This window comes from Hibiscus syriacus, unplaced genomic scaffold, assembly GCF_006381635.1.
Source record: "Hibiscus syriacus cultivar Baekdansim isolate YM2019G1 unplaced genomic scaffold, ASM638163v2 tig00110443_pilon, whole genome shotgun sequence".
NCBI classification, from domain to species: domain Eukaryota; kingdom Viridiplantae; phylum Streptophyta; class Magnoliopsida; order Malvales; family Malvaceae; genus Hibiscus; species Hibiscus syriacus.
Genome location: NW_024062739.1, coordinates 2,004,972 through 2,015,624, shown reverse-complemented (window position 1 = coordinate 2,015,624; position 10,653 = coordinate 2,004,972). Strand labels below are relative to the sequence as shown.

At 32.2% G+C, this 10,653-nt stretch overlaps 1 protein-coding gene across 5 annotated transcripts; it reads right to left on the bottom strand.

Annotated features, from left to right (window-relative positions):
* Nucleotides 1-3,201: 3,201 nt before the first annotated feature.
* Nucleotides 3,202-7,667, bottom strand: LOC120125824 (U-box domain-containing protein 44-like). 5 transcript variants are annotated; one of them, XM_039144163.1, is made up of 5 exons: nucleotides 7,583-7,617; nucleotides 7,164-7,231; nucleotides 5,627-6,976; nucleotides 4,908-5,229; nucleotides 3,202-4,794 (listed from the first exon to the last, which is right to left on the bottom strand). In XM_039144163.1, exons 3-5 carry the CDS (start codon nucleotides 6,857-6,859, stop codon nucleotides 3,302-3,304), a joined length of 3,048 nt encoding a protein of 1,015 aa, XP_039000094.1. In that variant the 5' UTR covers nucleotides 6,860-6,976; nucleotides 7,164-7,231; nucleotides 7,583-7,617; the 3' UTR covers nucleotides 3,202-3,301. The 5 variants fall into 5 exon arrangements, with proteins under 5 accessions (XP_039000094.1, XP_039000093.1, XP_039000091.1 ...); XM_039144162.1 differs by lacking the exon at nucleotides 7,583-7,617 and adding an exon at nucleotides 7,343-7,538 and having other exon boundaries at nucleotides 7,157-7,231; XM_039144160.1 differs by lacking the exon at nucleotides 7,583-7,617 and adding an exon at nucleotides 7,343-7,538.
* Nucleotides 7,668-10,653: the final 2,986 nt, after the last annotated feature.

The following is a 10,653-nucleotide window of genomic DNA, read 5'->3' as shown; positions in this document are numbered from 1 at the left end:
GAACAGAGATATGTTATTTCCATCTTCAAAAAGAGTAGCCCCACTGTTAAAATCAATAAATTAAATATAAGTGATTATAAAAAGAATAATTTTAGTGAACAAAATTTTAAAATTAATTATTTTAGTTCAAATTTAAAAAATTAGTGATTATTTATGTACTATGTATAAGTTGTAGATTGAATTTCTTTTAATAGAATGGATTAAATTTTTGTACTTTAATTTTGGTCAATTCTAGATCTTTTATATATATTTAATTTCAATCTTAATTCTAACTAAATTAACATAGACTTGAAAGGATCAAATTAAAGAATATAAATTAAATCTACTATGTAATATACAACGATTCATAAAAAAGTATCAAATTTCTATTAATCATTATATAAAAAGTTAAAAAAATAGACAACTTGTGTGTCATCATTCTATTGATTAAATGAAATTGATTAAAAAATATTATTTAACTGTTGACGTGAAAATTTTAAAAAAAAAAATATTAAAAAATAACATGTCATGCCACGTCAATATCACCGTTATGCTTTTAACGACGGATACCAAATTAAAACTTAAAATAAACGTTAGGTATGATTTAAAAAAAATTGATACAAAAAACATAACAAAAGTGATAGTCTAAGTATTAGACTTATAGTTTACACAATTTTTTTATTTCATTCATTTTCAAGTTACCAAAATTGTTATTGACATGGCATCATTTTATTTTTTAAATATTGTGTACTCAAATAATTATACTTATCAAATATGTGAATAAATTAATATATTTATTTTTAAAATACATATAACTAAATTAAAATCAATTTCTTTTCATACAATTGAATCAAGATAAAAAATTTATATATCTAATTACACTAAATCAAAATTTATATATCATATCAACAACCAATTGGTCTAGTGGATGAGACACTAGACTCTTTAATCAATATCAAAGATTCGAATCATGATAATTGTGAATGAAACAAACTGGATTGGGAGAGTTGCCCTTATAAGAGATTCTGTAAAACCCAAACTCGATTAGTCAATCAATAGATTAGATACTAGTAATTAATTCAAAAATATAAATAATACTATCTCAAAATTTTCTAGAAAATACAGTTAGGATTTTAATTTGAAAGTTGAAACCTCATTATAGATATTAAAATCAAATAGAGATAGTAATCTATATGCTAAGTTAGAGTGACACTCTATATTATATACATTTAAATATGTCATGCCACATTAAATTGAAACCAAATTAAAGAAGGTGAACTCATTACATGTCACTCTATTATTAATAAATTTATAAATGAGTTATTATATTTTAATAACTTACAATCGAGCCATTCAATTAATCGGTTATAATTAACTAAAACGGCATAATACAGGGGTGTTTATGGAATTTGAATCATTTTTAATCGTTGAAAATTGAAATTACGTATCAACTTGGAGGCTTTGTTGAAAATTCAAAACATAATTATTCTATCCTACTCATAATCGCCTATCTATAAACTAGAATCTTTTAATAATTATTCTATCCCCCCCAACCCAAACAAAATTTCATGAAAAATAAAATAATAAAATTTTCATTTTAATATTCTATTTATATATTAAGAATAATATTGTCATGTGACCTATTTAAAATTTATAGTTTTATATTTTAGGATATAAGATTTAGAGTTTAAATATTAAGGTTTAAGATCATTTAAATATGTCAAATGAAACTTAAATAAACATATTTGTGAAGTATTAATTTTTCACTGCTAATTCATAAAATGATAACCCTATATCTATGGACGAATACCCAGAGATACATAGTTAGGAAGCTATATTAAAAATTTAAGGGTGTAAAAATATAAAATTCTAAAAGGATAAAATTAAAAGTATTAATAAAATATATAAACTATATGAGAATTTAAAATTCTTATAAAATATTTCGTATCTCAATACTCCTTTAATCCATCTTTAGGGGCGGAACACAAGATGAATTAGAGGGCGCCATGACTCCCAAATTTAAAAAATTCTAATTTTGATCCTTTAATTTTTTAAAAATTCAATTTGCCCATTCAAAATTTTTAGAAATTCAAATTAAATTTAATTTTTTTAATGATCTAATTGAACCCCTTCCATAATTTTTGAAAATTCTCATTAAGTCTCTTAAAATTTCAAAAATTGTAGTCAAACCCTAATTTTTTTGGAAAAAAAATATAAACTAAACCTTTCAAAATTTTTAAAAATCTTAATTTAAACCTCTAATATTTTTTAAAATTTTAAGTTGACCCCTCAAATTCTATCACCAAATTTCGTCACTGTCACCAAGTTTCGTCACTGTCCATCCTACCTATATCTATTTACTTTTTTAAAAACCCGTTTAATTTTTTTAAAAATTTAAAATTGTCATAATTTTGAATCACACCAACAGAATAAAGATAATGATATTTTTATAGTAGGTGTTGGGGGTAAAGGTGGCGTGGGGGGCTAAAGATTTTTGGGTCACTGAAATTGAGGAAGAAATGGTTTGCAATAAATAACCCTAAACACGAAATCAACTAATGGTAAACCTTGGTGGCATTGCCATGCACTTTTCTTGTTTGGGGTTAATAGGTTGCCCTATAGGAATCATGCAAGCAATCTGGCCTCATTTTGACGTGACAGTGACAGATCTGGACTCAGGATGATGAAATGATATAAAATTTAAGATCAAATGACCATCATTTATTATGATCGACGGTGACATTCGATTACAGTATATTTTTATTTTATAATTTTAATTATTTTATATTAAATAATGAAAAATATCACATCATATAAAAATAATAATAAAAAAAATTAGAGTGATCAAAACATGAATAATTCTAAAGTTAAGTGATTAATATAGAAAAATTGAAAGTACAGTGAGAATAATAGGAGATGAAATATAATTCAGTGAAGAATGGTGTAAATTACACTTAGTTCAAAGTCTTTTTAACTGGAATACACTACAAATTCTATGAATATATCGTTGTTCGATTTGATTTCTTGTTCTCCCATCTCCGTCGTCCATTGTTGGATTAAATGTAAACAGAGATATGTTATTCCCATCCTCAAGAAGAGTTTAAAATTTTTAAAGTTTAATGATTAAAAAAATGATTGATGAAGTTTGTAATTTACCCTTTTAAAAAAAAGACAAACAAACAAAGACTTCTGCCCCCCTATCATCAAATAAGACTGTTCCCTTGTATCATGAAATAATGGTATTCACAAATAATCGTATGCCAGAGGAGATTTGCATCACAAAGCATGATGAGTTCTTTGTTTCAGTTATGATAGATTTTTATCAAAATAGTCCCGGAATAATAGATGTCGACGATTTTGAATACCGGTCAAGAAGCGATAAGACTTTAGCAACCTTTCTCCCTGGATGGTCGCCGTGAACATTTCCCCCAGTTAGACCAACAAGAAGGTATCTAGCATTGGTTCCATAGGTCTCCACCATTTCTTTCGACGCAAAAACCTTCTCCAGGAGACCGAGTGCCGCTTCTTTCAGCGAATCCGTTCCCCATGTCAAAATATCTAACACGGGCTCTATCGCTCTAGCCTCATGCAAGACGACGGCTCCTCTCTGGAGACAGCCGTCCTGAACCAATGTGGAAAGTGTCTGGATTGCTTCATAAGCAGTTGCCTCGACTTTGTCATGTAAGAGGTTTACTATGTATGGCAGCGAGTTTGCTTCCAACAGACAGAACGAAGTGTTTACCTTGCAAATACCACCATGTGCAGGGCATACGGGAAGACGAGATATCCGAAAACACCAGCAGCTGATTCTTTCGGATGCGACAGTGAGCTTAGGACTGCTCATCGATAGGTAGCCAATGAGAGCTGCTGCTCTTGCCTTTGCTGTTACTGAACCAACTTTGAGGAAGTTTACGAGCAACGGGTAAGATCCATGTTCGACCACGATACGTTGCGACTCGACATTTGCGGGATCTGTGAACCTAAAGAGAGCACTTAAAGCCTGTTCTCTAGCTTCCATCGTCCCGGATCTCAAAAGATTTATAATTGCGGGAAGTCCATCCAACTCGATCAATTTTTTAGTTAGTGATACTTCAGATTTTGGGAGGTTGGCTAATAGACCGGCAGCAGCCATTTTGACATCAATGTTACAGTCATTTTCGAGGAACCCCACAAGACCCTCCAACCGTTTCGGCTTAAGAAGGTAATCTATGACTCCTTGCGACTCTTGTTGAGAAAATAAGAAGAGAAGGCTTACGGCAATTTCTCTTACTTCCGAGTCCGGATCATCAAGAAGAGGAAGGACTAAAGATACGCCATTGGCAGTAAGAACAGCTGTCTTGATCAATCGGGCTTCGGACCTGCATATTCCTAACAGCGCACGCAATGCAGGCTTTCGGAAATTGTTCGATGAGTTGGTATTCTGTTGCAAAGCCAGCAATTGAGTGATTATTGGCTCCAATTCAAGTTGAACCCCGTTTTCGTCAACAAAAAATTTGACTCCGTCGCCTTCAGAAGAAAGTTTCTCAACAATTTCGGAGCATTTGACTACATGAATTGTACACACATGTGAAGAGAACATTAGCTTCAGAACAACAGGAACACCACCACCGGCAGCAATAAGCTCTTTATTAGCACGACAACCGGATAGTTTAACAAGAACTGATAACGATAACTCCTTCAGTTCAATATTGCCGGATGCCACCATTGAAAGCAACGGAGGTATAATGCCTTCCTCACCTAGGACTTTTAAGTTTGAATCATACAAATCCATGATAACCAATGCTTTCAACATTGACATCCTTGAAGACACTGGCCCTGAAATATAATCGGAGGTATCAACATACACTGCACTTGTAATATTATTCCAAATAGAATCATTCAATAAAATGACAAGCTGTTTAAAAAAGTATACATAAAAGGGTTCCAACCTTGAACGATTCGATCAATCAGTGGTTTATAATACCACCCTGACTTGGCAGCTCGAGAAATGTTATCCTCATCAACATCAAAAAGTTTATTTAATATTTTTTCGGCATAGTCTGCCGATTGCCTGACCGGACCCTTTAGAAGGGTAACAAGAAAAAGAATTGCACTGCTTTGCAGAGAGAGTTGGCGACAAAAACAAACATTCCATTTGGATCTGTCCTGCAATAACTCATATAGCAATTCAACTGCAGCCATTGAGATGCTCGGATCACGGCCTAAACATGGAACAATGTAATCAAACCCCTGCTGCTCGATCACTTTTTCCTACAATTTTTTGTTTAAAAGAACATAGTCAGTAATGAAAGGATTCAACTCTTTCCTTTACAAAGTAATCTAAAGATTATACACAGAGAAAACCATGAATCTAATTTACTAAAAAGCAAGGCAATGAGTTTTTATCAGAATGGTTAGTTGTAAATAATCCAGCATACAGTGAATCAAATCTAATTTAGGGTCTGTTCGGAAACCAGAAATAATTCTAGTCAGCAAATCCCTCCAATGGCTATCTCATACCACATTCCATCAAAATTTCAGGCGTGCAAACTATAAATATGTAGGTATCTGCATTTGTATGCGAGTACGAATTGTTAATGAATGTATTCATATGCATTTAGACAATTACCGAAAATGAGTGAAAAGTACATGGTGTACGTATTCTTACCTTATTTCTTGCGTGCCCTTCCACCATATCTTTCAAGGTGATAAAAATCTTCTTCTTGACTTCTCGGTTGCGAGAACTTCCGAGGATAGAAATTATACTATCGGTGAGCCCTCCTATGGATATCCAATCCTTGTTTATAGAATTTTCTCTGATAAGATCTTGCATTTGGTTCAGGGCCTCCACTACTTTTGAATCAACACCTGATGACAACTTTGCCTGAGAAGCTCTGATTTTAAGGCAATAGTTCAGTTCTCTCCACTCATCTATTGATTGTCTGAGTGGAAGATTAGATCTCAAAGAAGTATCTTCGAGAACATCTCCGGTTTCAGGATCAGTTTTCATCCCACAGTCAAACCGAGCTTCAATAGCAGCTCTCTCACACGTAGTACCAGTGCAAAGGCTAACGGGATCATCCATTACTTCCCCACTTATACGACAAATGAAAGGCTTAAGTGGAGGGATGTATTCTTTCTGCGTATCATATCGTTCTATAACCTGAGCCCTTTGAAAATACTGCTTCTTCATTTCTTCATAATCTCTTGCTGCATCTGCTTGAGAAAGTAGCTCGATAACTTGTTCCAAGAAGAAAACTTCGGCTCTTTCTTTCCTATTGCCAGCTTCTTCTATTTCCCTTCTGAAGCTTGCTAGCTCCTTGTTAATTTCAGAAGGCTCCACGGGTACCCCAACTGCCCTTGCTATCTCTTCCAGCATATCATTCGCGAAACATTGGTCACGTTTCTGATCCCTAAGACCCTGGTTTAACCTGTCAACGATTTGGAGTTGAGAATGTGAAGTCTCGAACTCTACCTTTTGCATCTCACTCTGTAGTCTATTGACCTGATCGGATATACCAGAAAGAATTTCAGTATTCACTAAAGAGAATGCAGCCAAAGACCTTCCGATATCCCTTGTGACTTCTTGCACCTCATTAACAATGTGCCGGCACTTGACGAGCAAGTAGAAACGACCCCTATTTTTGTATTTCTCGACCAAGTTATTCGCCTTCTTGACATCTGCCTCCAAAGCCTCAAGAGCTAGTCTTGCTGTTTGAGAATCATTTAACTGTCGAAGCTGCAACTCCTTCAACACAGGCTCTATGTCAAAGAGATACTTCGAGAGGACTTTGAAACTCTCCTTCTCGATCACGATATCCTTCGCAGCCTGAGCTGTTTTAATCACTTGGTTTGTTACCACGGCCAAGATGGTTCCGATTGGTATAAGTTCCATCACCATTGCAATTGATTCTCTTCTCTAATTCTTTAATAATGTTAGGTACTAAGAACAAATACTGCTCCCAAATAGAAATCAATCATCGGACTTTATTAAGCATCATTTCTCCCTTTGAGCAACCTGTCAGCAAGCAATATATAACACAATCAACACAACAACATGCCGAATTTACCGAAGGAAGGGAAGATGAATCTATCACAGCGACAGGCATCGAAATGTTTGTGCCGTTCATATTTTAGAAATCGAAATCCTGTTCAGGCAACCACTTCTTTGACCAATAATGATAAAAACAAAGAAAACCTGAAACCTGAAACCTGAAGTTCATTTCCCAGTAATGTCCTACTATGATTAGTCAAATAATTCGAGCAGCTGTATCTGCAATTAGTGTTGTCAATTTGTGAGAAAGATTCTGAAATATTCCCTTATAATCACCTTGACTAGTTAAATAATTCGAAATATGAAACAATTGATAAACCCAGAGTTTACCTCGGTCAGTTCATGCAATTATTCGAATCCTACCATATCAATCCTTCCCTATCCACAAGAACAACTAAATTCCAACCACTAAAATCACAAAATATTGAAATTTAACATGGAAAAAGGCCTCTGATTATAGGTTGAATCGGCACCCATTAAAGCAAAAGCACTCAAACAAAAGCTTAAGTTACCCAAAAAAAAAAAAAGAAGAAGAAAGAAAGAAAGAAAGAATGAAAACTCGTGTCTTACATTTCACAATTTCCTTCATTTTATTTCACTATCAGCTTGAACAAAGGAACTAAAAGCATAAAAAATGGAAGACAAGAGCAGGAAGTTAAAGCTCCTTATCTCTGAAGAAAGCGTATTTGAAAATCACCAGAGAAACCCAGAGAGCAGAGAAGAAGCTTTAATCGTGACAGAATTAGTATCACCTAAGAACAAATCGGGAATGAGAAATGAAACCAAAAAACTTTTTTTTTACTGTTGATTGAGGAGAAGACGACTTGTATATCAAGTCAAGCTCTTTTACTATTATTAATTGAGTGTGCACCGTGTAGTTTCCTTTCAACTTCATGTTCTAATTACAAGGCGTGGCAATGATGGCAAAATCGGAATTTTCAGGAAATTTCAGCTCGACAAGAAAAGGTCAAGTCGTTCAAAATCAAAAACTAATAAATTTTATCAATATTGTTAGTCAAGTGGTAATCAATTTCGTATCGATTAAATCAACTATTGAATTTAAATTTATATATATATAGATTAAATCAACTATTGAATTTAAATTTTTATATATATAGAAAATTCCTATAGAAAGACTCTCTCACCAACTAATTATTTTTTCTCTTAACTATTCTATGACTAAGTCACAAATTAGGATCTCAATTATTAAAATGCACGCGCGGTATTTGCATTATATTAATATAATCTATATTTAAAAATGATAATTTTTTTTAAAATGATATATCAAAACACATCAATATCGAATATAATTTAGGGTAAACTACACCAGATATCATCAAATTTTAGGCGTTGTATCATTTATGTCATTGAATTTTTAATTTTATCAATTATAACATTAAACTTTGATTTTAATTTCAATTATACCACTTTACCATCAAATCCTTAATTTTCTAAAAATTACTCCTAAAATCCTTAATTCTTAAAATAAAATTGATGAACAAGGCATGGCGGCGAAACCAATAACGAACGACTTACATCGATTTACTACATCACTCTTTCATCGAAAGACGACATATGAACGACTTACAAAGTTACAATGGGATGAGAGGAGGAGGCACATGTATTGTTCATTGGTGTAGAAATGGAGTAGTGTTTAAAGGCGACAAACAATTAGAAGAAGGGGGAAAATCAGAGTTTTAGATTATTTTTCGAAAATAAATTTTTTTATAGGATCTTTTGGTAAAATTGAGTTTTTCTACATACATAAAGAATCAAATTTAAGAATTGTTTAAGTCATATTAAGCTGCTTATTATTTGAACCAACACTTGTTGATGAATGATACATTTTTTCTAACAGAATGATTTAACTTTAAAATAATAATAAAATAAAATATTAAAAACATATTTTTAAAAGTAGATATAAAGAATAATATATATATAGAGAGAGAGAGAGAGCGAGAGAGGTACTAATATGGGCTTTAAAAATCTCGTTATAATCCGATCCACAAATAAAACCATATTGCAAAAGCAACCATTTCAATATATTTACTCATTTAAATCAATGAGGGCCAAAAAAATAATACAATAATGTTCTTGGAAAATTCAAGGATGAAGAGCAGCATACATACCTCTTGCATTGCATCAATGCATAAATAATTTTAGATAAAATTAACCCATTAAGTGGTCTAAGTGTTAAAAAAAAGAATATTATTCTTTCTAGAGGTCCTGAATTTGAGTAGCTGTAATTGTAGGGTGTATGCATGTTGTCAATAAATCATGAAAGTTCTGAACAAACTCTATCTTGTAATCATCTCATAGTATTTAAAAAATAATTTATGATAAAAGAACATTTTAAGTGATCATAGCGGTAAAAGAGAATGTTATTATTTTTTAGAGAATTCAAGTTCAAGTAACTACATCTGCAGAATGTGTGTGTTGTCAATGACTAAAAAAGATGATTAACAAATACTACATTGTAACCATCCCAAATATCCAAACTATTTAAAATAATAATAATTTAAGATAAAAATAAATTAGAAATTATTAAATTATATTAAAATGGTTATTTTAATTATTAAATTTTCAAAAGATAAAAATATCATTAAATTATAAAATGATTATTAAATTTTATCGTATTGTTACAAGATTAAAGTGATTATTTTAAATGTGTTGAATTCTTTATCTTTCTAATGTTAAATTAATAAAATATTATTAAAAATTCATCAAGTGATTTTAGTGGCTAAAACGAGTGTTGTTCTCCCTAAAAATATTGGGTTCAAATAATTGTCTGTGAGCATAAGTAGTTAATGACTATTTTTTTAACATTTATTATTTTGTAATCACTTTAAATTATGTTGAGTTAATCGATCGATGGAAGCGGCCAAGAGGGGGTGAATTGACAATTAAAATTTTGGTGGAAGCTTTTGCAGAAAATTGAAAGTAATTGCACAACGATTTAGAGTGGTTCGACTTTCTCAATCAAAGTCTACGTCCACTACCTTAGCTATCTACACTAAGGATTTTCCAACAAATTCACTAATTTGTTCTTTCTTTTGAGGCCAAAGAGATAACCTTACAACTCCCTCAAAAATATACCCCAATTCTTGAGAACACTCTTTCTCAAAGACAAGATTACAAATTTGCAACTTACAAGGAAATTCTCACAAGGTAGATTGTTTGCACAATTCTAGAACAAAGAAAAGAACACTCAAGAATGAATACAATTGAGTACAAGTAGTGTTCTTGAAAGCAAAATGAATATTGAATGAAAAATAGGCTTGAAATGCTCAAACTTGAGGTTTGATGCTTTCTCTTTGATTCTTTATTGATTCTAGTTGCTTTTTGTTTCTTGTTGTTGATCAATGGCTTCTAAGCTTGTTTAAATATATCTTTAAATGATTCTGAACGTTGGGGATGGTTAGTGGAGAGTCAATAGAGCCGTTTAAGTGCGAAAACAATTAATATTAGTGGTTGGGAGCGTCTCATGCATCGATGCATACCCTAGGTGCATCGGTGCATCAAGTGTAAAATTCAAATATTTTGACCGTTGGACTCTCAGTGCATCGGTGCACTAAGAGTGCATCGATGCATCAAGTGCATTCGATGTTTCAAAATAGCCAAAGTGCATCGATGCATCAAAT

Bases quoted from the DNA above. Each gene is read 5' to 3' on its own strand.
- LOC120125824 (XM_039144164.1), bottom strand. From the start codon at position 6,859: ATGGTGATGGAACTTATACCAATCGGAACCATCTTGGCCGTGGTAACA. The intron at 5,230-5,626 runs GTAAGAATACGT...AAAAAATTGTAG, and splicing joins AAGGGCACGCAAGAAATAAG to GAAAAAGTGATCGAGCAGCA. The intron at 4,795-4,907 runs GTTGGAACCCTT...ATTATATTTCAG, and splicing joins GATTGATCGAATCGTTCAAG to GGCCAGTGTCTTCAAGGATG.